Source organism: Microcaecilia unicolor, chromosome 7 (assembly GCF_901765095.1).
Source record: "Microcaecilia unicolor chromosome 7, aMicUni1.1, whole genome shotgun sequence".
Classification (NCBI taxonomy): domain Eukaryota; kingdom Metazoa; phylum Chordata; class Amphibia; order Gymnophiona; family Siphonopidae; genus Microcaecilia; species Microcaecilia unicolor.
In genome coordinates, this window is record NC_044037.1 from 175,522,026 (window position 1) to 175,547,275 (window position 25,250).

The following is a 25,250-nucleotide window of genomic DNA, read 5'->3' on the forward strand; positions in this document are numbered from 1 at the left end:
TTTATGCATCTAATATCATTTCAGTAATATTTGATAGGAGAGGACAATTGTTGGTGATTGATTACATCCATATGCTGCCCAAGCTGGCATGTTTCTATCTGTAACTGCGATAAAATAAATGAATGACATGGATAAAGCCGTCAAGAGTTTGTTTTGGCACCAATATGGCGGTAGCACGGGGGGGGGGGGGGGGGGGGGGATGGTTTCAACCTTTTGACATGCCAGCTCCTGTCTTATTAAACAACCTTGGCCTTTGGCTGACCATAGAGAAAGGGGAAAAGTGCTGAGAAAGGCACTGGAAAAGGAATGAGGGATTGATAGAGAGGCAGAGGAAGCTACATAATGCAAGGTTCCACATTAGGAGTCACCGATCAGGAAAGGGCTCTAGGCATCATTGTTGATGACACCTTGCGGGTACAACAGAACAACCAGTGGCATGTGTTCTCTACTCCAAAAGAAGCTATATCTTGGGTCTAAGCGCTAGATCTGACCTGAATAAAAACCCGACCATCTTAGACTTTAATCTAAGATTAGAAGACACAGGTTAGAGAAATGGAAAGTGTGATATTGCTTCTGTAAGTGAATTATTAGACTGTAATATGTGATTCTTTTTGAATGTGGAGGGAGTCCTCTTTGCTGTATAGCATCGGAAGGCCCCCAGTCTCAAACCATTTATGGGGACGAGACATATGGTGTGGAGAAGGGGAAGTAAAGGGAGTTGGGAATGGGGGAGGGTAATGCAATTTCAAGGGCGGGGTTTCAGGAATATCGACAGTTGGGGATGTAAGAATGTGAACAATATGATTGTAATGACTGTAAAAATAGGCCTATTTAAATGACCTTTGGCTCTGGTTGCATATGGAGATCCCCTGGGAGGGGGGCTGGGCCCCCGGGGGACTATACGCAGTACAGTAGGACCCATTCTTGCCTAAAAATGTTCCCCGGGGCGGATGACGCATAGTACAGTTAACCGCGTTGTGTCTTGGAATGTCTCAGGCATATCCTCTCCAGTGAAGCGCTCAAAAATTCTAGCCCAACTAAAACATCACAAGGCCTCAATAGCTTGCCTACAAGAAACTAAATTATCTGACACAGAGCATGCAAAGCTACGCCAACAATGGGTTGGTGAGTGCTATTATTCTTCCACGGGTAGTGGACTAGGTGGGGTATTGATTATAATTAAAAAAGGCCTACCTTGTCAATCACGCATGGTACATAAAGATAAAGAGGGGAGAATAATTCTGGTCCACATACCTTTTTACAAAATAAGAAGTCATCCATATTATTTCATTTTTATTAATAAAATAATGAACCCTTTACAAAGCCGTTACCTGGAGAAGACTAGATGTGGCTTTACACAAAGAATAATAAAATTCAGATTCTTCCTACATAGTTCTCCTGCTGTTGGTGTGCTGGGCTAATCATTAATAACAAGCTCTTTCTAAATGAAAAAAATTGCCTGGTTTAAAATCTTGTTGACCCTTGATTGGAAGAAAAAAAAAAAAAGAGGCTGCACAGTTTTGGTTTGAACAACTTGTGTGTGCTAAAAGGAAAAGGCAGCAAGTCAAAGGTTCAAGCTATACTTTGTAACCTGTGGTCACTAATGGAGTAGCAAGAAAAAAAAGAATAGCTATTAAAATACAAACTGATTAAGAAAATAAAGAGTAAAGATTATATATAGACAGATTATTTTAGCATATTACAGAAATACTCAGTATCATCTAATGAAATAAAGGCAAAATTCTCCAAGAAGGATCAACTGAATGCTGAAGGTCGGCATGGGGTGGGGTGGGGGAGTGAAGAGGAAATGACAATTTAAAATGTGTGTGTATTTAAAACAGGTGCAACAGACATATATTTGCTTTCATTTAGAAAATATACCACATGTTCTTTCAGTCTTAGCATTCATCCTCATAGTCTTTTGATGCATATATTGCTTGATTTCGTCTCTTAAGTTTTTTTGTTCCCACATTTTCGTTCTCATTGCTGATCCGTTTTAAAGGTCTGCCACAGGGGCTTTTCCCTTCCTCTTCTGTCTGGCTACTTTCACCAGATTTCTCTAGTTCATCGTTGGCAGAGTCCATTGCATCATCAGAGGACACTGCCATAGATTCTGGCAGGTTACGAATGTCTGAGAAACTCATTGAGAATTCCGGAAGGTGACCCGGAGAAGGTTCCACTGATTGAACACTGCTATCTACAGTCTCTCCTTCCTCATCTTCATCCTCATCCAGGGCTATTTCATCAGGATTAATAGATGAAGACAGACCTGATGTGTCTGTGTTATACTCACTGGGCTCCTCTGCTGAACCCGTACTGTCCATATCATTCTCGTCGGCTACTTCATCTCCTCCAGTCTTTTCTGACTCACCAATCAAAGCATTAAGGTCAACTAGTCCTAGGAGGGCACAGAACTCTGTTGTCTGTGGACTGATGATATGAGCAGGTTCTCTATGATTCTGGAGGTTGTTGGGGTCATAGCATACAGCTGTGATGCTGAAGTTGGAAGGAATGCGGAGGTCTTCACCTATTTCATTTAGCACCTCTTTCAAGATTTCTTCTGTAGCACTGAAGTCCCACCTACAGAGATTTCAAATAGTTGTACTTTAGTTTTTTCATGTCTATTTGATAATGCTATGCTTACACTATAGGGAGAGGGGCACACCTTCCCATTTGTGATAAAATATACTCATAATTCCCTCCCCCCTACAGAGAAACATCCAACATGTTTTCATTTTATGTTTTCTTTACATTGAAGTGTACCCTGCCGGTAGGTGCAATTACCACTTATTGCAAGGTTATGAGACTAATTATGAAATGTAAATATTACCATTGTTTAATAGCCATAGCATGACTCACTTTCAAGTTCTTTGTTCCTGTTTTACATTTGAATTACACTGATAAGTTCCCTAAGATTTTGCAAATGTAAAAACCAGTTTAAACATATTTTAAATCTAATTTTAAAACTCACAGCTGTAGGTCTATGATGCTTTCCAGCATATCTTCCCCATAAAACAGGTAACATGGCTGAAGGGAACCCAAAAAGACAGGAGAGAGAGGGAGAGAGGGAGAGGGAGGGAGAGAGAGAGAGAGCGCAGGAAAAAATTTGCATACAGGCCGCAAGGCCGAACTGGAACCCGAGAACCCACTCACTCGGGCCGCAAGGCCGAACTGGAACTCATGCAGACAAAAGTAGGACAGTAGAGGCAGGAAGAGATATACTCAAGCAGCGAAAACAGCTGCACATACACATGAGGGAAGAGAAAGCAAAATAGGGCTGGAATCAAAATAGCCAAGCAGCGAACTGCTGCGCAGGAACCCAAGTACACAAAAGGGACAAGCAAAGCAGAAACCCACTCACACAAACAGTGACAGGCTGCGCTGGAACCTGGACACATAGACTAGGCAAGGTAAAGCAAAGCTAGGACTTACACAAGCAGCGACAGGCTGTGCTAAACCCAGACAGGGCAAAGCAAAGCTAGGGCTCACTCACAGAAACAAAGAAAAGCAGGAGGTGGAAATCCTTGCAGACAGGCAGCAAATGGCCCAACAAGGAGCGACTGCAGGGAAGGTCTCAGAACCCGGAAAACAGGAATGCAGGCAGGGTGGCTTTGGCACAAGAGCGCCAGAACTGGGGACCTAAATGTCCCTCTTCGGCGTCTGACGTCACAGGGATGCACTGGTGCTGAAGGCTGCAGGTCCAGTGATGGGCAGCGACTCCTCCCTCATGCTGGCAGCGTGATCTGGACACAGAGTCACAGTAAGGTCGTGTCAATAAGGCTGCGGCCAAAGACAGAAAGGTGCTAGACTGCATAGAGAGACGCATAACCAGCAGAAGCAAGTTGGTGATAATTCTCTTGTACAGGTCATTGGTTAGGCCCCAGCTTGAGCATTGTATTCAGTTTTGGAAGCTGTACCTTGCTAAAGGCATAAAATGACTTGAAGGAGTTCGGAGGAAGATGACAAAAATGGTATGGGCTTTACACAACAAAAGGTGTGTGAGAAAAAACTTGGAAGACCTCAATATGTATACCCTAGAGGAAAGAAGGAATGGGAAGATAATACAAACACTGAAATACTTGAAAGATAACATACAAATATTTTTCAGGAGACGGAAAGTGGTATAACTATGAATTGGGTTGCAGGGTGGTAGACTTAGGAGTAACATCAAGAAATACTTTCACACAGTGAGGGTAATGGATGCCTGGAATAACCTCTCAGTAGAGATGGTGGGGACAAAAACAGTGACAAAATTTAAAAAATGTGAGGGATGAACACAGAACATATGTATATTAAAAGAGGTTGGAATCAAAAGTAAAATTCTAATGATCTTCGCACTTTAAAACAGGGCATAGACAGGGTGCAGATAAACTCTGGCTGCACCATACAGATCATGTACTATGTTATGTTACAATGGGAAGATAAAAGTGGCATTAAGATACTAGAAAAGGGGCACTGATTGAGATGAGACATGGGAAAAGTGTAATAAAAAATGGATGAATTGCTTGCTTCATCTAGCCTTATGAAAAATTGTTGCGCATTATACAAAACGTTTGGGTATCCGTGCTCTATGATCCTAATTATTTTTTTTGTTTTTACTTTCATGACGTCTGTACACCTAAATAACTCAAGATATTCACCTGGAAAAGAGTCAACATTTTCCCCCCAATATCAGCATTTTTTTTTTGTTCTTCTGATAAGTTCTGAAGAAAACTAAAATAAAATGGTCCCTACTCACTTTGCATGGAGGCCATTATTTTCAGGCATGTTCCACAATTTTGGAGTCACATTAATCAGATCATTTGTAGCCTTCAGAATTGCAAGCCATTCAAGATCATACTCTAGGCAATCAGGTGCATTAGGGTCATGGTCCACATCAATTATCTAAGGCAGAGGAGAAATAAAAGGAGATGAATACACAATCAGTTCTACTTGTGGTACTGCGCTAATACCCGCTGTTATATTCCCAGCCAGCAAAGATCACAAATGAAAATCAGAGGAGTTTTTTTTTTAACACATAAATGTGCTTAGTCATGCCATTTGTACCTGTAGAAAGTCCCTGTGTGGTAGGCATTTATCCAAGGCTAAAAATTTTGTTGCTTTTGGCAGCTGTCCTTTCACATTTGTCTGAAAAACAAACATTAGATCATTGCTAGAAGCATACAACAGGCTATGCAGCCAATCTTAAGGCGGATTCTTTGCAGGACCTGATATTCTTGAGGTGCTTCATTCAAACCTGAGCAACATTTCAGTCTGCCCTTAACAATCCCCTTTAATTTTAGATCTGAACTTACAGGACTGTTTAGTGGATTTTATTCCCTTCTCAGACTGGATTCCATGCCGATTCTGTTGCAAATCATGTTGTACTGACAAGATTTTAAGTCTCAATTGGGGTACAGTAGGGAGGGGGAATGAACACCATCCTCCGAAAACAAAACAAACACAATGACAGGTGCCCTACAGGTTTGTTTGTTGTTTTTACCTGGTGCTGGAGTAAAGCTGCAAATTTCACATGCAGATGTGCAGAGAACCAGTATGAGGGTTTGAGGTGATGCAGGAGCTCAGAAGCAGCAGGGCTGCCCAGTGTGTTGTTTTCTACTTCCTGGCGAAAAAAGGCTTTCTTGGTAAGAAGTTGCTTTTTGTTGCCATAGTGATAAATACTCCTTGGCCAATCATGTGACAGGAAGATATCCAGGGGCTGCTTTAGCTGCATGACAACAAAATGTCACAACAAAAGTGAAAACTGTATGGTATCAAAATAAGCCAGTTATGTGGTTGTTTGGCTCTTGTTTCTCTCTAGGCAATAGCATCAGGAATCAAGAAATATATTGCATACAAATTAAAAATCAGTGTCAAGCAATTTTACTGCATGAAAGGCATCCCTTTTAGCTCCTTACTAAACACAAATTAAATTGACTGCCTAACCTTTTTTTTTTTAATTTGGAAATTTGAAAAGGTTTTCCCTTACAATAAAGGTCAGTAGATCAGTGCTACAGTGGCAAAATATAGCCTGTAAACTATAGCCTAAAAAGACTCCCAGTCACTTAAATAATCATAGAAAATGCTATTACTGCTGAAATAACCTAACTAGATCAGCAAAAAAAAAAAAAAGCAATTTATTCTAAACCAGTGGTTCTCAATCCAGTACTAGGGACACACCTAGCCAGTCAGGTAAACACTGCTCCGGAAGCCCTTCTCTCTCCTACAGCTTTCCGCCTATGCGGGAACAAGAAGTTGAAGAAGAAGGGCTTCTGGGGGCAGGCCTAAAGCAGCGTGCGTTTTGCTGCTTTCTCGGAGAGGCTGCCAGCTCGGGGGATTGGAGGATGGTGTGACGACTCAGCTCGTTTTTTTTTAGGGGGGGGGGGGCACTGCCCCCCCAAACTACACCCATGTCTGGAACTCTTTGCCGAAGATTGTGGTAACAGCGGTTAGCGTATCTGGGTTTAAAAAAGGTTTGGACAAATTCCTGGAGAAAAAGTCCATAGTCTGTTATTGAGGCAGACATGGGAAGCAACTGCTTGCCCTAGGATTTGTAGAATGGAGTGTTGCCACGATTTGGGTTTCTGCCAGGTACTTGTGACCTGGCTTGGCCACGGTTTGGAAAACAGGATACTGGGCTACATGGACCATTGGTCTGACCCAGTATGGCTACTCTTATGCACTAGTCTTGATATCCAAGAGGTGCCCTGTTCAAATCCCACTGCTGCTCTGTGTGATTTGGGCAAGTCATTTAACCCTCCATTTCGTCAGGTACAAACGTAGGGGGTTGTTTACTAAAGCTTAGCTCGAATTATCTGCAGCAGGGCCCATAGGAATAAAATGGGCCCTGCTGCAGATAACTCAAGCTAAGCTTTAGTAAACAGAGGGGTTAGACTGTGAGCCCTTCAGGGACAGGGAAATACCCATGGTACTTGAATGAAACTCACCTTGAGCTACTACTAAAAAAAGGTGTGAGCAAAATCCAAATAAAGAAAGAAAAAAAAAAAAAGAGCAGTAGATGCATGACCAGATTCCCAGTATAGGAGGAGGAAGGGAAAGACACAACAGAATTCAAGAAAGCATTGAATAGGCAGAAGGGACCATTAAATCTTAAGAACTGAAGGGAAAGTCAGAGATCAACTGATCTAATCCAGTGAATTGATTAAACTGGCTTTATAATTCACAATTTCTGCATGTTCTATAATTTTATCTGCATTTGGAGTTTATCAAGATTACTGTTAACTGAAGTAAACAAGGCTACCAAAACTGGAAGGTGTATATTTGATTTTAAAGATCTTTACAGAATAGTCCAGGTTGTTGCAAAATTTATCTTGTAATGACTTGATAACTGCTGTTAGTGCCAAAGACCCCAGGGTGCATACTACTTACTTTTGTAAATTAAAGGAAGTAGTTTAACCTGCAAAAGCAATCCAATCTCTGTAAAAGTTGAAGTACCAATATACGTGCAGGTCCTGAGCAGAAAAATATAAAATCTTCCTAATTATACCTATGCTCAATTTTTCTATTTTACCTCCATTTTCTTCTGCAGAGGCAAAGTTTAGATTTGGGTTTTAAGGATTTAAATATATATTCTCCGAGGACAAGCAGGCTGCTTGTTCTCACTGATGGGTGACGTCCGCGGCAGCCCCTCCAATCGGAATCTTCACTAGCAAAAGCCTTTGCTAGCCCTCGCGCGCCGATGCGCATGCGCGGCCGTCTTCCCGCCCGAAACCGGCTTGTGCCGGCCAGTCTTCTTTTCTCCGCGCTCGGTACGGTTGTGTTTTGCCGTTCGTGCCCCGGAAAGTCGACCTCGCGCGTCGTTTTTCGACATTTTTCTGTGAAAAATCCAGAAATCATTTGGATTAGCCTTTCGGTTTTTCCTTCCTCTACTTCGAGTTTTTTCGCCCCATTAAGTTTTCTTTCGTCGTCGGGGTAGGCCTTACTTAGGCCCCGGTCGAAATTTCCCTTTTTTTCTGTGCCAAATTTCGCCATTCGATTTCGCCGGCGTGATTTTTCCGCCCATGACATCGAAGCCTTCCAGCGGCTTCAAGAAGTGCACCCAGTGCGCCCGGGTAATCTCGCTCACTGACAGGCACGCGTCGTGTCTTTAGTGTCTGGGGGCTGGGCACCGCTCCCTTTTGCAAAGGCGGACTCAGGTAGCGAGGTTAGTCCAGTGGAACATTTTGTTCTCGGGCTCTTCGTCGGCATCGGCACCGGGGATATCGAGTGCATCGACGTCTTCAGCGTCCAGACCTTCAACCTCGGCGGCCAGTGCATCGAGTGTATCGAGGCATCGACCCTCTGCATCGGCACCGAGACATCGGATAGCTGCATCGACGTCGGTGGTACCGGGACCTCGTCTGCTGATGTCGTCGGACGGTGGTGCTTCGTCTGGAGTGCAGGTGAGGGCTGTCCATTCCCCTGCTGGTGGCGGTGAGCCTTCGGGTGGGTCTCCCCCTACCCTGAGGGCTCCTGCGGTACAGCCCCCCCGAGACCGACCCTCTTCGGTCTCGGCCCCGAGGAAGCGACGGCTGGATTCTACGTCCTCCTCGTCGGTACCGGGAAGCTCCGGTGACATGCTTCGTCCCAAGAAGTCGAAGAAGCATCGTCACCGGTCCCCTTCCCGTGTCGGTACCGAGAGCTCTGGGTCGCCGAAGGAGTCGGCACCCAGCAGGCATCGACGCCGAGAGGACCGCTCACCCTCTGTTCAGGAGGTGTCGATGCGCTCCACTCTGGACAGCCCGGAACAGCCTCCACGCCCGGAACAGGTTCTGACGTCGACGCCTGCATCGACCTCCATGCCTTTCTCTGCAGCCGCTCTGAACGAGAGCCTCTGGGCCGTCCTCCCAGAGATTCTGGGAGAGCCGTTGCGCCCTACCCCTCCGGCACCGGCGGTGCTTGCGCCACCGGTACCGTCGAGCGTGGCGCCGGCTGGCCCATCGCCCGAGGTGAGGTCTACGGCGTCGGTGCCGCGTGCGGTGCCGGCTGCCGTCGCCTCCCAGGAGGGCTCCCCGACTACGTCGGCGGAGGGAGCTTCGCCGATGCGGGCGAGGGAGTCTACCTCTCGACGCCCCCATCGTGGACGTGGCTCCACGGAGTCGAGTCGGGCACGGTTGCAGACACAGGTCCGTGAACTTGTGTCTGACACCGGAGGGTGAGGCCTCGTGGGAAGAGGAAGAAGACCCCAGATATTTCTCTGACGAGGAGTCTGAGGGTCTTCCTTCCGATCCCACTCCCTCTCCTGAAAGACAGCTTTCTCCTCCTGAGAGTCTGTCTTTTGCTTCCTTTGTCCGGGAGATGTCTACGGCCATCCCCTTCCCGGTGGTTGTGGAGGACGAGCCCAGGGCTGAAATGTTTGAGCTCCTGGACTATCCTTCTCCACCTAAGGAAGCGTCCACTGTTCCCTTGCACCATGTCCTAAAAAAGACATTGCTTGCGAACTGGACCAAACCTTTAACTAATCCCCACATCCCCAAGAAGATCGAGTCCCAGTACCGGATCCATGGGGACCCAGATCTGATGCGCACTCAGTTGCCTCATGATTCTGGAGTTGTGGATCTGGCCCTAAAGAAGGCTAAGAGTTCTAGGGAGCATGCTTCGGCGCCCCCGGGCAAGGACTCTAGAACCTTAGACTCCTTTGGGAGGAAGGCCTACCATTCTTCTATGCTCGTGGCCAAAATTCAGTCTTACCAGCTCTACACGAGCATACACATGCGGAACAATGTGCGGCAGTTGGCGGGCTTGGTTGATGCACTCCCCCCTGAGCAAGCCAAGCCGTTTCAGGAGGTGGTCAGGCAGCTGAAGGCGTGCAGAAAATTCCTGGCCAGAGGGGTGAATGACACCTTTGATGTTGCGTCCAGGGCCGCTGCTCAAGGTGTGGTGATGCGCAGGCTCTCATGGCTGCGTGCCTCCGACCTGGAGAATAGAATCCAGCAGCGGATTGCGGACTCGCCTTGCCGTGCGGATAACATTTTTGGAGAGAAAGTCGAACAGGTGGTAGAGCAGCTCCACCAGCGGGACACCACATTCGACAAGTTCTCCCGCCGGCAGCCTTCAGCCTCTACCTCTACAGGTAGAAGATTTTTTGGGGGAAGGAAGACTGTTCCCTACTCTTCTGGCAAGCGTAGGTACAATCCTCCTTCTCAACAGCCTGCGGCCCAGGCTAAGCCCCAGCGCGCTCGCTCTCGTCAGCAGCGTGCGACTCAGCAAGGCCCCTCGGCTCCCCAGCAAAAGCAAGGGGCGAGCTTTTGACTGGCTCCAGCAGAGCATAGCCGACATCCAAGTGTCAGTGCCGGGCGACCTGCCAGTCGGAGGGAGGTTGAAAGCTTTTCACCAAAGGTGGCCTCTCATAACCTCCGATCAGTGGGTTCTCCAAATAGTCCGGCAAGGATACACCCTCAATTTGGCCTCAAAACCTCCAAATTGTCCACCGGGAGATCAGTCTTACAGCTTCCAGCACAAGCAGGTACTTGCAGAGGAACTCTCCGCCCTTCTCAGCGCCAATGCGGTCGAGCCCGTGCCATCCGGGCAAGAAGGGCTGGGATTCTATTCCAGGTACTTCCTTGTGGAAAAGAAAACAGGGGGGATGCGTCCCATCCTAGACCTAAGGGCCCTGAACAAATATCTGGTCAAAGAAAAGTTCAGGATGCTTTCCCTGGGCACCCTACTTCCCATGATTCAGGAAAACGATTGGCTATGCTCTCTGGACTTGAAGGATGCCTACACACACATCCCGATACTGCCAGCTCACAGACAGTATCTGCGATTTCAGCTGGGCACACGTCACTTCCAGTACTGTGTGCTACCCTTTGGGCTCGCCTCTGCGCCCAGGGTGTTCACAGAGTGCTTGGCTGTAGTAGCGGCAGCACTTCGCAGGCTGGGGGGTGCACGTGTTCCCATATCTCGACGATTGGCTGGTGAAGAACACGTCCGAAGCAGGAGCCCTGCAGTCCATGCAGATGACTATTCGCCTCCTGGAGCTACTGGGGTTTGTGATAAATTACCCAAGTCCCATCTTCTCCCGGCGCAGAGACTCGAATTCATAGGAGCTCTGCTGGATTCTCGGACGGCTCGCGCCTATCTCCCAGAGGCGAGAGCCAACAACTTGTTGTCCCTCGTCTCGCGGGTGCGAGCGTCCCAGCAGATCACAGCTCGGCAGATGTTGAGATTGCTGGGCCACATGGCCTCCACAGTTCATGTGACTCCCATGGCCCGCCTTCACATGAGATCTGCTCAATGGACCCTAGCTTCCCAGTGGTTTCAGGCTGCTGGGGATCTAGAAGACGTGATCCACCTGTCCACGAGTTTTCTCGAATCCCTGTATTGGTGGACGATTTGGTCCAATTTGACTCTGGGACGTCCTTTCCAAATTCCTCAGCCACAAAAAGTGCTGACCACGGATGCGTCTCTCCTGGGATGGGGAGCTCATGTCGATGGGCTTCACACCCAAGGAAGCTGGTCCCTCCAGGAACGCGATCTACAGATCAATCTTCTGGAGTTACGAGCGATCTGGAACGCTCTGAAGGCTTTCAGAGATCGGCTGTCCCACCAAATTATCCAAATTCAGACAGACAACCAGGTTGCCATGTACTACGTCAACAAGCAGGGGGGCACCGGATCTCGCCCCGTGTCAGGAAGCCGTCAGCATGTGGCTCCGGGCTCGCCGGCACGGCATGGTGCTTCAAGCCACATATCTGGCAGGCGTAAACAACAGTCTGGCCGACAGACTGAGCAGGATTATGCAACCTCACGAGTGGTCGCTCAACTCCCGAGTGGTGCGCCAGATCTTCCAAGCGTGGGGCACCCCCTTGGTGGATCTTTTCGCATCTCGAGCCAACCACAAAGTCCCTCAGTTCTGTTCCAGGCTTCAGGCCCACGGCAGACTGGCATCGGATGCCTTCCTCCTGGATTGGGGGGAAGGTCTGCTGTATGCTTATCCTCCCATACCTCTGGTGGGGAAAACTTTGTTGAAACTCAAGCAAGACCGAGGCACCATGATTCTGATTGCTCCTTTTTGGCCGCGTCAGATCTGGTTCCCTCTTCTTCTGGAGTTGTCCTCCGAAGAACCCTGGAGATTGGAGTGTTTTCCGACCCTCATCACGCAGGACGAAGGGGCGCTTCTGCATCCCAGCCTCCGGTCCCTGGCTCTCACGGCCTGGATGTTGAGAGCGTAGATTTTGCCTCTTTGGGTCTGTCAGAGGGTGTCTCCCGCATCTTGCTTGCTTCCAGGAAAGATTCCACTAAGAGGAGTTACTTCTTTCTATGGAGGAGGTTTGCCGTCTGGTGTGACAGCAAGGCCCTAGATCCTCGCTCTTGTCCTACACAGACCCTGCTTGAATACCTTCTGCACTTGTCTGAGTCTGGTCTCAAGACCAACTCTGTAAGAGTTCACCTTAGTGCAATCAGTGCATACCATTACCATGTGGAAGGTAAGCCGATCTCAGGACAGCCTTTAGTTGTTCGCTTCATGAGAGGTTTGCTTTTGTCAAAGCCCCCCGTCAAGCCTCCTACAGTGTCATGGGATCTCAATGTCGTTCTCACCCAGCTGATGAAACCTCCTTTTGAGCCACTGAACTCCTGCCATCTGAAGTACTTGACCTGGAAGGTCATTTTCTTGGTGGCAGTTACTTCAGCTCGTAGAGTCAGTGAGCTTCAGGCCCTGGTAGCCCAGGCCCCTTACACCAAATTCATCATAACAGAGTAGTCCTCCGCACTCACCCTAAGTTCCTGCCAAAGGTTGTGTCGGAGTTCCATCTGAACCAGTCAATTGTCTTGCCAACATTCTTTCCCCGTCCTCATTCCTGCCCTGCTGAACGTCAGCTGCACACATTGGACTGCAAGAGAGCATTGGCCTTCTATCTGGAGCGGACACAGCCCAACAGACAGTCCGCCCAATTGTTTGTTTCTTTTGATCCCAATAGGAGGGGAGTGGCTGTGGGGAAACGCACCATATCCAATTGGCTAGCAGATTGCATTTCCTTCACTTACGCCCAGGCGGGGCTGGCTCTTGAGGGTCATGTCACGGCTCATAATGTTAGAGCCATGGCTGCGTCGGTAGCCCACTTGAAGTCAGCCTCTATTGAAGAAATTTGCAAAGCTGCAACGTGGTCATCTGTCCACACATTCACATCTCATTACTGCCTGCAGCAGGATACCTGACGCGACAGTCGGTTCGGGGCAGTCAGTTCTTCAGAACCTGTTTGGGGCTTTAGGATCCAACTCCACCCCCCGAGGGCCCTGTTTGTTCTGTTCCAGGCTGCACTCTCAGTTAGTTGGTAAATTTTTTTAGGTCAATCTCAGTTATGTCCTCGCCGTTGCGAGGCCCAATTGACCATGGTTGTTGTTTTGAGTGAGCCTGGGGCTAGGGATACCCCATCAGTGAGAACAAGCAGCCTGCTTGTCCTCGGAGAAAGCGAATGCTACATACCTGTAGAAGGTATTCTCCGAGGACAGCAGGCTGATTGTTCTCACAAACCCGCCCGCCTCCCCTTTGGAGTTGTGTCTTCCCTTGTCTTTGTCTTGCTACATATGAGACTGGCCGGCACAAGCCGGTTTCGGGCGGGAAGACGGCCGCGCATGCGCATCGGCGCGCGAGGGCTAGCAAAGGCTTTTGCTAGTGAAGATTCCGATTGGAGGGGCTGCCGCGGACGTCACCCATCAGTGAGAACAATCAGCCTGCTGTCCTCGGAGAATACCTTCTACAGGTATGTAGCATTCGCTTTACTTGCCTGTTCAAATCAAAGCTTAACTTCAAGTAGAGTCGATAGGTCCCCTTCCTCAGGGGGCATAGGCAGAGATACTAAAAGGCACTAACTTTCAATGTGTTATTTACTGAAGCCTATTTTTACTAATAATGCACTAACTTGTACTAGTGTACAGTGTCGTTGCCCTTTTAGCCAGGTACACTGACTTGCCCAAAGTCACAAGGCTTGTCGGTAAAAGAGCAGATTTGAAACCTGGCTTCTTTAGTTTTCAGCTTGTTTCAATCTGAGTACGACTGGCCAAGGGGTGGAAACATTTTGGGGGAAAAAAAAAACAACTTATGGCCTCTTTTACAAAGCTGAGCTAGCGATTTCTGCATAGTAAATGAGAGGAAGCCCATACGAATTGAATGGGCTTCCTCTCATTTACTGTGCAGGAATGCTAGCACGGCTTTGTAAAAGAAGCCCTTAGGCACTAGCATTTTTAAATGATGTAAAAAAAAGATTAAAGGGGTGGAGAAGTTATCAATGTGGGTTACTATTAAGATGGGTTATTTTACCACCAACTTGTGCTAGTTTAGTACTTTTCCCATTTATGCAATGACACCTAGATACCAATAAAACGTAAAATAAAATATAAATGGTAGCCCATGTTGGTAACTTCCCCCCTAAACAGTTTTTTGCTTTATATTCTTGCTGTTTAGTTTCTCTTTTTTGGTCTTTTTATATTTTGATTTGTATTTTATCTTTCTTTGATCTACCCCCAGTCTTCTGTCCCTAATGTTTTTCCGGCAGCCAGCCTTTAGCAGCTATTGTCCTGACTGTGGATAGCAGCTTTTCTCCTATCCAAGCCAGACGACTCCTCCTCCAACTGCAAACACCAAATTTGAAGCATCTGGCTGACTAGGTTATCAAAATGTTTTCAGTCCCAGCTTGAAGAATAGTCTAAGGTTTGGGCAATTAAAATTCAATGCGAAAAAATGCAAAGTGATGCACTTAGGGAAGAGAAATCCACGGGAGACGTATGTGTTAAGCAGTGAGAGTCTGATAGGTACGGAAGGGGAAAGGGATCTTGGGGTGATAGTATCTGAGGATCTGAAGGCGACGAAACAGTGTGACAAGGCGGTGGCCATAGTGAGAAGGTTGCTAGGCTGTATAGAGAGAGGTGTGACCAGCAGAAGAAAGGAAGTGTTGATGCCCCTGTACAAGTCATTGGTGAGGCCCCACCTGGAGTATTGTGTTCAGTTTTGGAAGCCGTATCTTGCGAAGGATTTAAAAAGAATTGAAGCGGTGCAAAGGAAAGCTACGAGAATGGTATGGGATTTGCGTTACAAGACGTACGAGGGGAGACTTGCGGACCTGAACATGTATACTCTGGAGGAAAGGAGAAACAGGGGTGATATGATACAGACGTTCAAATATTTGAAAGGTATTAATCCGCAAACGAATCTTTTCCGGAGATGCGAAGGCAGTAGAACGAGAGGACATGAAATGAGATTGAAGGGGGGCAGACTCAGGAAAAATGTCAGGAAGTACTTTTTCACGGAGACAGTAGTGGATGCTTGGAATGCCCTCCCGCGGGAGGTGGTGGAGATGAAATCGGTAACAGAATTCAAACACGCATGGGATAAACATAAAGGAATCCTGTTCAGAAGGAAGGTATCCTTGGGAGCTTAGCCAAGTTTAGGTGGCAGAGCCGGTGGTGGGAGGCAGGGCTAGTGCTGGGCAGACTTATACGGTCTGTGCCAGAGCCGGTGGTGGGAGGCGGGATAGTGCTGGGCAGACTTATACGGTCTGTGCCAGAGCTGGTGGTGGGAGGCGGGACTGGTAGTTGGGAGGTGGGGATACTGCTGGGCAGACTTATATGGTCTGTGCCAGAGCCGGTGGTGGGAGGCGGGGCTGGTGGTTGGGAGTCGGAGATAGTGCTGGGCAGACTTATACGGTCTGTGCCAGAGCTGGTGGTGGGAGGCGGGGATAGTGCTGGCCAGACTTATATGGTCTGTGGCCTGAAGAGGACAGGTGTCGCGGCTCTGATGTCACTCCGGTATTGGTGAGCTCTCGAGTCTTCCCGAGCCCCACTAGGGCCAGGAAATCACCGAGCACCCCGAATCTTCACCCGCGGCGACCGCCGTTCACCGAGGGTTGAGCCCTCAGCTGCGGGCGGCCAGCAGGACTGCTGGAACCGCGGGGTGACGGCTGGCCTGGCTGGGTGTGGGTACAGAGTCCTGGGTGAGCGTGGCTTACCCGGGCGGCTAGCTGAGCACGGGGAACGGACACAGTCTTTATTGGCAATAGCCAGCAGGACGGCTAGTTGACACGAGGAACAAACACAGTCTTCACTGGAAATAGCTAGCAGGACGGCTAGCTGACACGAGGAACAAACACAGTCTTCACTGGAAATAGCTAGCAGGACGGCTAGCTGACACGAGGAACAAACACAGGCTTGGAATGTGGCTTCAAACAACAAAACGGAAGCACTGGACCCCCTCCGTGTTCCCGTTTAAATCCCCCGCTCGTCCTGGCTGGGGAACCGCTGGAACCAATCCTCTTCGCCCAGGCCGGCAGCGGGGGCCCGGATTGATCCTCCCGTCCGATGGGCGGAGTTCCTACGCGGATGCGCCAATCCGGCGCAAGTGGGCGGAGCCTCCTCGCTGGTCCCGCTGTAGCGAGGACGACGACGACGCCGGCGCCGCCATCTTGGCTGGCGGATCTCCTTCTCTGAGGCCGGCGCTTGCTCTTCTGGATCGCCGGCCTCGGAGCAGCCTGCAGTCGCGGCGATCCCCGTGGCAGCCTTCCCCCGCCGCCCCGCATCCCACGGGCGCCCCAGTCTCTCGCTCCGGCCCGCGGACCGCCAGGTAAGGGCCCGGAACGGGACAGTATCTTCCCCGGATGACCCCTTCTCCCGGGGCCCGGGTTTGGACGGATATCGGGCGTGGAAGGCTTTGACCAATTCTGGGGCATGAACATTAGCCACGGGTTCCCAGGAATTGTCTTCGGGACCAAAAGATTTCCATGATAACAAATAATGCAGTCTTCCCCGCCGCCACTTTGAGTCGAGAATTTCTCCTACCTCGTACTCCGGGTCCGGGGCCACCTGGAGATCTTCTTCTTGGGCCGGGGGCGGGTGCCACCCGGACCCCTGGAACCGCTTCAATAACGAGATATGGAAGGCGTTATGTACTCGTAGGGTGCCGGGTAACCGCAACCGATACGTTACTGGCCCAATTCGTTCTTGGATTGCATATGGTCCCGCATATCGAGGTCCCAATCTTCGGGAAGAACCTCGGAATCTCAGATGTTTCGTGCTTAACCATACCTTCTGTCCTGGTTGGAGCACGGGAGCGGGCCGCCGATGGCGGTCAGCAAAGATCTTGTCCTTGGTCGCGGTCTTCTGTAATTGTTCCCTAGCCATCTTCCAGACCTTTTGTAGGTCGGCCACGACTTGGTCCCCCGCCGGGGTTATGGCGGTAGCCGGGAACGGCCCTGGAAGCCGAGGATGTCGTCCATATACCAGGAAGAACGGGGACTGCCCTGAGGACGAGTGGTCACTTTGGTTATAGGCGAACTCGGCCCAGGGAAGTAGAGAAACCCAGTTATCTTGTCGTTGGTTGACAAAAGCTCGTAAGAATCCTTTCAAGGTTTGATTAATCCTCTCAACCATGCCGTTGGTTTGAGGATGGTAAGCGGATGAAAAATGGTTCTCCACCCCCAAGGCCGTGCACAAGGTTCTCCAGAAGCGGGAGGTAAATTGGGGTCCTCGGTCACTGATGATCCGAGTGGGTAGTCCATGTAGTCGAAAAATGTGGTGAATGAAGGCTTGAGCTAGAGAGGCGGCCGACGGGAGGTTCGCGAATGGAACAAAGTGAGCCATTTTAGAGAACCGATCTATCACAACCCAGATCACGGTATGACCCTGGGAGCGAGGTAAGTCAGTGATAAAAGTCCATGGATATCTCCGACCAGGGACTGGTCGGCACGGGCAGTGGCTGTAGGTCTCCCACGGGGGGTCCTCCTACTGGCTTGGTTCGGGCACATACCGGGCACGAGGTAACAAACTGGAGGATGTCTCGTCTTATCTGTGGCCATCGATAATGTCGTGTGATGAATCGGAGTGTCTTTTGGTACCCGAAGTGCCCGGCCCATCTAGACGAGTGCCCCCATTGCAGAACCTCTTTCCGATCGGCGGCCGCCACGAATTTCTGGATCGGTGCAACCTCCCCTGTGGCCGCACTGAGACAAGCGGGGTCTAACATCGGATGAGCCTCCTTAGTCTCTTCTGGTACCTCGAAGGCCCGGGAGAGCGCATCGGCCAGGGTATTCTGGGAGGCCGCCCGGAACACTAATTGAAAATGAAACCTGGCAAAGAATAATGACCACCGAGCCTGTCGGGGATTCAACCGCTGAGCCTCTTGGAGGTATAGGAGGTTCTTATGATCAGTGATGACCGTGAACCGGTGTTCCGCTCCTTCCAGCAAGTGTCTCCACTCCTGCAGTGCTAGTTTCAAAGCCAAGAGTTCTCTATCCCCTACCGTATAATTCCGCTCGGCTGGGGAGAATTTACGTGAAAAGAAGGAGCACGGTTGGCGCCGGCCTTCGGGGTTGATTTGAGAAATGACCGCCCCGGCCCCTAGAGCGGACGCGTCCACCTCTACAATGAAAGGTTTCTCAGGGTCGGTGGTCAACAGAATGGACGCGGACTCAAAAGCCTCTTTTACCAGATGAAAAGCCGCTTGCGCCTCTGGCGGCCAATCCCTGACCCTCGCGTTCTTGTGGGTGAGCGCCGTCAACGGGGTTGTCAACCGGGAGTACTGGGGAATAAATTGGCGATAGTAATTGGCGAAGCCCAGGAATCGTTGTAAGGCCTTCAGGCCCTTCGGTTGAGGCCACTCTCGAATGGCTTGGAGCTTGTCTGGCTCCATCTGTAACCCCCCTGGAAGCAGGATATGCCCTAAAAAGGGTAAGGATCGCTGATGGAAAGCGCACTTACTCAGCTTAGCAAATAGATGGGCTTGACGTAGGCGGTGCAGCACTGCACGAACATGGCCCGGATGCTCCAGGGGGTCCTTAGAGTAAACTAGGATGTCGTCCAAATATACAATCACCGTGGAATTTAGCAAATCCTCTAGTACACAATTGATAAGGCGTTGAAACACCGCAGGGGCATTGCAGAGACCGAACGGCATCACCCGATATTCAAAATGTCCCTCGTGGGTGTTGAAAGCCGTTTTCCATTCGTCCCCGGACCGGATTCGTACTAGATTGTAGGCCCCCCGCAAATCTAACTTCGTGAAGATCTGAGCTCCTTGCAGTCTGTCCAAGAGCTCGGGAATGAGTGGCAGCGGGAACCGATCCTTCACGGTGATGGCATTTAATCCCCGATAGTCAAAGCAAGGTCTCAGCGACCCATCCTTCTTGGTAACGAAAAAGAACCCTGCCCCGGCTGGAGATGTAGACGGCTGAATGAACCCTTTCCGTAGGTTCTCATGGATGTATTCTCGCATTGCCTTGAACTCTCCTCGGGACAGTTTGTACAGTCGGCCCCGTGGGGGTACCGTATCCGTCTTCAAATTGATAGCACAGTCAAAAGACCTATGCGGCGGTAGTACCTCCGCCTCCTTGGGATTAAACACATCTGCAAAGTCTCTATAATCCATAGGCAAGGAGCCCAGTTCACCCGGTCCCTCCTCGGGCAACGTATTTAAGGCCGGACAGCTGCCAGCCCGACCCTTACAACAGGTCTCTTGGCAGGAATTACCCCACGCTTGAATTCTTCCCCCGGCCCAGTCGATAACCGGGTTGTGGTATCGTAACCATGGCAGTCCCAGAACCACAGGGTGGATGGTCCGGGATAATACTAAGAATTCGGCTTCCTCCCGATGGTTCTCCCCCACTTGCAGTTCCAACATTGGAGTAATCTCAGTGACCGGCTGGGGAAGGGTAGTTCCTTGGATGGAGGTTATCCGCAGCATCGGCCTCCGGGGGAGCGTGGGCCAGCCCATTTGCTGCAGCAGTTCGAGCCCAATAAAATTGCCCCCTGACCCCGAGTCCACCAGGGCTCGGGTCTGAACCGTGGCCTCCTGCCACCGTAAGGTCACCGGTAGGATGATCAGGGTGTCTGGTAGGGGAGCGGAGTGCCCCAAGAACCCTCCCCTCAGGGCGCCTTGGGGAGCGCATTTCCCGGCCGGATGGAACAAGTCCGGAGGAAATGCCCAGCCTTCCCACAATAGAAGCACAGTCCGTTTGACTGTCGTTGCTGTCTTTCGGCGGGAGTCAACCGTTGCCGGCCCATCACCATCGGCTCCTCCCCGGGCTCCGTAGTGTCCCGGTTCGCCTGGCGAGAGGACGGCCCTTTGCTCGTCCGGGAGGTCCCTCGTGCCCACTTCTGCCGCTCCGCCCGGGCTCTGGCTCGCTCCTGGAATCGGGTGTCCACCCGTATACAGAGTGATATGAGGGCATCCAATTGTCCGGGAATCTCCCGTCCCGCCAATTCATCCTTGATTCGTTCTTGTAATCCCTCCATAAAAATGGCCATCAAGGACTCCGGATTCCAACGCAGCTCCGTGGCTAAGGTACGGAACCGGATGGCATAATCGGCCACCGTACCTTCTCCCTGATGAATCCGGAGCAGTTCCGATGCCACGGAGGAAGGTCTTCCCGGAAGGTCGAACACCATCTGGAACCGGCGCTGAAATTCGCTATTATCATCCAAAATGGGGTCATGTTGTTCGTTCAGGGGGGCCACCCAGTCCTGGGCTTTTCCTTCACAAAGGCCCATAATGTAGCCCACCTTACTTTGGTCCGAAGCAAAGGCCTCCGGTTGCATCCGGAAGGCCAGGTTACACTGGTTAAGGAACCCCCGACAACCTCCCGGGGTCCCATCGTATCGTGCTGGTTCAGGGAACTGAGGTCCCACGCGGAACCCTCCCATACGGGGAGCCGCTGCGACCCCTTGGACCGCAGCGGCCTGGTTCTGTACCTGAAGCGTGGAAAGCTGAGAACATACATTCTGGAGCGCCCCAGACAGGGCATTGAGCTGTTCCTGTTGCTGCTGGAGAACCTTGGCCAGGTCCCGTAGATCAGGTTGCGTCGGCGAGCTCATGGCTTCCGTTTTCTGTCGCGGCTCTGATGTCACTCCGGTATTGGTGAGCTCTCGAGTCTTCCCGAGCCCCACTAGGGCCAGGAAATCACCGAGCACCCCGAATCTTCACCCGCGGCGACCGCCGTTCACCGAGGGTTGAGCCCTCAGCTGCGGGCGGCCAGCAGGACTGCTGGAACCGCGGGGTGACGGCTGGCCTGGCTGGGTGTGGGTACAGAGTCCTGGGTGAGCGTGGCTTAGCCGGGTGGCTAGCTGAGCACGGGGAACGGACACAGTCTTTATTGGCAATAGCCAGCAGGACGGCTAGTTGACACGAGGAACAAACACAGTCTTCACTGGAAATAGCTAGCAGGACGGCTAGCTGACACGAGGAACAAACACAGTCTTCACTGGAAATAGCTAGCAGGACGGCTAGTTGACACGAGGAACAAACACAGTCTTCACTGGAAATAGCTAGCAGGACGGCTAGCTGACACGAGGAACAAACACAGCCTTTACTGGAAATAGCTAGCAGGACGGCTAGCTGGCACGAGGAACAAACACAGTCTTTACTGGAAATAGCTAGCAGAACGGCTAGCTGACACGAGGAACAAACACAGGCTTGGAATGTGGCTTCAAACAACAAAACGGAAGCACTGGACCCCCTCCGTGTTCCCGTTTAAATCCCCCGCTCGTCCTGGCTGGGGAACCGCTGGAACCAATCCTCTTCGCCCAGGCCGGCAGCGGGGGCCCGGATTGATCCTCCCGTCCGATGGGCGGAGTTCCTACGCGGATGCGCCAATCCGGCGCAAGTGGGCGGAGCCTCCTCGCTGGTCCCGCTGTAGCGAGGAGGACGACGACGCCGGCGCCGCCATCTTGGCCGGCGGATCTCCTTCTCTGAGGCCGGCGCTTGCTCTTCTGGATCGCCGGCCTCGGAGCAGCCTGCAGTCGCGGCGATCCCCGTGGCAGCCTTCCCCCGCCGCCCCGCATCCCACGGGCGCCCCAGCCTCTCGCTCCGGCCCGCGGACCGCCAGGTAAGGGCCCGGAACGGGACAACAGGTACAAATAAAAAGTGGCACATGTGAGTTTATCTTGTTGGGCAGACTGGATGGACCATGCAGGTCTTTTTCTGCCGTCATCTACTATGTTACTATGTTACTAATTGGCCCATCCTGGTAGTCAATTATTGAGAAGCACTTATTTGCCACCGCAGTGTTGGTTGCAAACGTAAGTCAGACATGTAGTTCTACCATGCTACAATAATCTTGTCCCTTCAAGTCTTGAGATGAAGCTCTTTTTTCTACTGACCTGCTTGATTTTGAACACATCAATGCTTCTCACATGATAAGCACTTCTGACAGTCTGTTGGCTGTATGGAGGGCATTCAAAATGGCCTGCAATGTTTCAAAAACAAAAATTTACAAATTCTGCCAGCAAGGATGCCGCTCAAGTGTGAATTTGGGGATCTTTGGTCTGTAACGTCTTCACATGTACATTTTATACAATAAATTATTACCTTTTTTGTAATCATGAGATTTAAATATTCCAGAGATGCCGCCAATTCTAATCCCATGGTAGTTTACAACCCCAGCATAGCCTGAAAGTAGAAAAGGACATTGCTTTCTCAGTTAATTCCTGTGCAGCATACTCTACACAACACACACTGGGGGCATGGAGAGGAAATGTGCAAGATGCTATACTAACAGGCATTACACTTAGCTAGAGTCTTTTTTTTTTTCCTTTGGATTGCTGAGATTAATCATGTGTCACAATTGCCAGGTGATTGGGCAGACAGTTGGAAAAAGCGTATAGCTAGCTGTCTGCAAGCTGCAATGACCAAAAAGCCATGAAAAATAGTCCCAAGAACTTTGGAGGAACCCATTTGTGGATAGTAGACAGGTAATGCAAGTAATGCAAGTGGTGAAAAAAATAAGGAAAGAATTTAGGAACTACAAGCTACACCATGTGAATAAGAAGAAAAATGGCAAATGGGTAAATAAAAGGAGCAAATTCCTCCTCAGATCTAAAAAGTTATCTATTAGACTAAAGTATATGTGTAAAAGGGACAGAGGAAATAAAATGTTAATATGTAAAATTACCATCAGTTAATCACAACTACATTCTATATTAAAAAAAAAAAAACCATTAGCTTAAAAAAATAACTATATTCTTGTGTTTTTATCTGCATGCAACAAATCTTGGAAGGGGCTCATCCCTGTAGAAGCACACTTTGCGTGAAATCTCATGTAAAACACCTGAAACTTGGAATTTGAGCGTTTCCAGGTATTATGTGCTATATTTGACATGAAGTCCACATCCTGCAAAAGTTTATTTAAATTTGCCATTAAGGAGCAACTGTTATGCAAATGTAGGTAAAGCAGCTCACTGATGCCAAAAATCATGAAAACAAATGTGAAAAAGGTTTCATAGGTCCCTTTACAAAAGCCCCAAGCCTGGAGTGTGACTATCAGGCTTATTTTCAAAAGAGATGGACGTCCATATTGGTATAATCGAAACCAGATTTTGGACGTCTCTAGCGAAATACCATTGCAAGGAAATCCAAATCTCAAGGGGGTGTATCGGAGGCATGGTGAAGGCAGGACTTGGGCGTTCCTAAGACTTGAACGTCTTCGAGACATAATGGAAAAAAGCAGAGACGTCCATGACTAACACTTGGACGTTTTCACCCGGACGTTTTTTTATTACGAATAAGGCATAAAAAGTGCCTGAAATGACCAGATGATCACCGGAGGGAATCGGGGATGACCTCCCGTTACTCCTCCAGTGGTCACTAACCCCCTCCCACCCTCAAAAAACATTGTTAAAAATATTACGTGCCAGCCTCAGATGTCATACTCAGGTACATGACAGCGCATGCAGGTCCCTGGAGCAGTTTTAGTGAGTGCTGTGCACTTCAGACAGGCGGACCCAGGCTCATACCCCCACCTGTTACATTTGTGGAGGAAACAGCGAGCCTTCCAAAACCCACCGGAAACCCTCTGTATCCACATATAGGTGCCTCCCCTTCACCCATAAGGGCTATAGTAGTGGTGTACAGTTGTGGGTAGTGGGGTTTGGGGGGCTCAGCACACAAGGTAAGGCAGCATTTTATGAAGTCCACTACAGTGCCCCCTAGGGTGCCCAACTGCTGTCCTGGCATGTCAGGGGGACCAGTGCACTAGAAATGCTGGCTCCTCCCACGTGCAAATGGCTTGCATTTGGACGTTTTTGACTTGGACATCTTTGGTTTCAAAAATGCCGAAAGTCAAAGACATCCAAATCTAAGGACATCCTTTGTATTTTCGAAACGAAAGATAGATGTCCATCTTTTTTTGAAAATGAGCTTTCCCCCCATCCAGATTTGGACGTTTTACAAAGATGTCCAAATCCCAGCTTAGATGTTTCTTTCGAAAATGCCCCTCTATGTATCTGGATGCCCCCCAACTTAATAAAAAGCCCAATTCTACATGGCAGTGGCATCATTTAACAGGCCCTTGTCATAGCCAATATTGTGTAAAAACTCCTTCCCTCATGTATCTAGTTTTGCAACTCCATGGTGACATAGTGTTAAGGGCAATTGATCAATGCATAAGGGGACAGTGTGAAATGATGTTTCTCTCCCTTAAGCTTCACCTCCTATTGTAAAAATCCAAAGTGTGCCTGAAACTTCCCCTCACTCCACTTACCTGAATATGCTTGGTGTCTAGTGGGGGACTGCATTTTTTAGATGAATTGCAAAATCAACTGTGGATCACTCTTGCCCTAAGATATCACAGATATTCAAATAAATCTAGGAAAGGGGTCAGAGAGCAGAGGACGAGGGCTGCTGGAGGTACATCTTTCTACACCTTTGGCCACTGGGTGAGGCATGATCACCTTTACCAGTAGGCTACCAGAGAAAAGAAACCTAAAAACACAGGATTTTGTGGTGGTGGTGGTTTTGGGGGGGGGGGGGGGGGGGGAGGGGAGGTACGTGTTTGGGAGAACAAAAAGACTTTAGCTAATAAACATAATGTGTGCAGATTTTTATAAAGATGGCAAACCCTGAATGGAGGTCCACCACCTTGAGTTACTGTGGCAATGATGCAAAGCTCCTAGCCAAATTGGAAGGGTAACTGCTGCAGGACTTACTAACATTTGTGTACCAAAGATTAGTAAATCCCATAGTAACTTCATCACACTACACCTGTACTATTTTAGTTCAAGTTAGTAAATAGCAGCCATAGTGCTTTGAGTTTAGAGCTGTAACTCTTGTTGGGCATATTCGTCACCCCTTGAAGCTGATTTGTTAAGGTCTCTCTACTGAGCTGGCAAACTGCACTGGAATTAAACAATAGGCACTTGGAACCTGCAGGCTCTCAAGCGTTAACACACAATACGCATTTAACTGTACACACAAAATCATCTTCCAGGTAACCTAGAAATAGAAAATGTTAGGAACACTAGGTAAAGATCACCAAAAGGCGACAGGGTTGTCAGCTAGTTCCAGATTTTCA

General features: G+C 49.5%; 1 protein-coding gene across 1 annotated transcript in view; it reads right to left on the reverse strand.

Moving 5' to 3' along the window:
- Window positions 1–1,443: 1,443 nt before the first annotated feature.
- DBR1 (debranching RNA lariats 1) overlaps window positions 1,444–25,250 on the reverse strand; it is a 29,860-nt gene continuing 6,053 nt past the window's right edge. The window contains exons 4-9 of the mRNA XM_030209563.1: window positions 22,271–22,351; window positions 22,063–22,148; window positions 5,483–5,707; window positions 5,047–5,127; window positions 4,739–4,884; window positions 1,444–2,580 (exon numbers count right to left, since the gene is read on the reverse strand). Of these exons, the coding sequence (XP_030065423.1) occupies window positions 1,899–2,580; window positions 4,739–4,884; window positions 5,047–5,127; window positions 5,483–5,707; window positions 22,063–22,148; window positions 22,271–22,351 (1,301 nt within the window). The 3' untranslated portion in view covers window positions 1,444–1,898. The remainder of the gene's footprint in view (window positions 2,581–4,738; window positions 4,885–5,046; window positions 5,128–5,482; window positions 5,708–22,062; window positions 22,149–22,270; window positions 22,352–25,250) is intronic.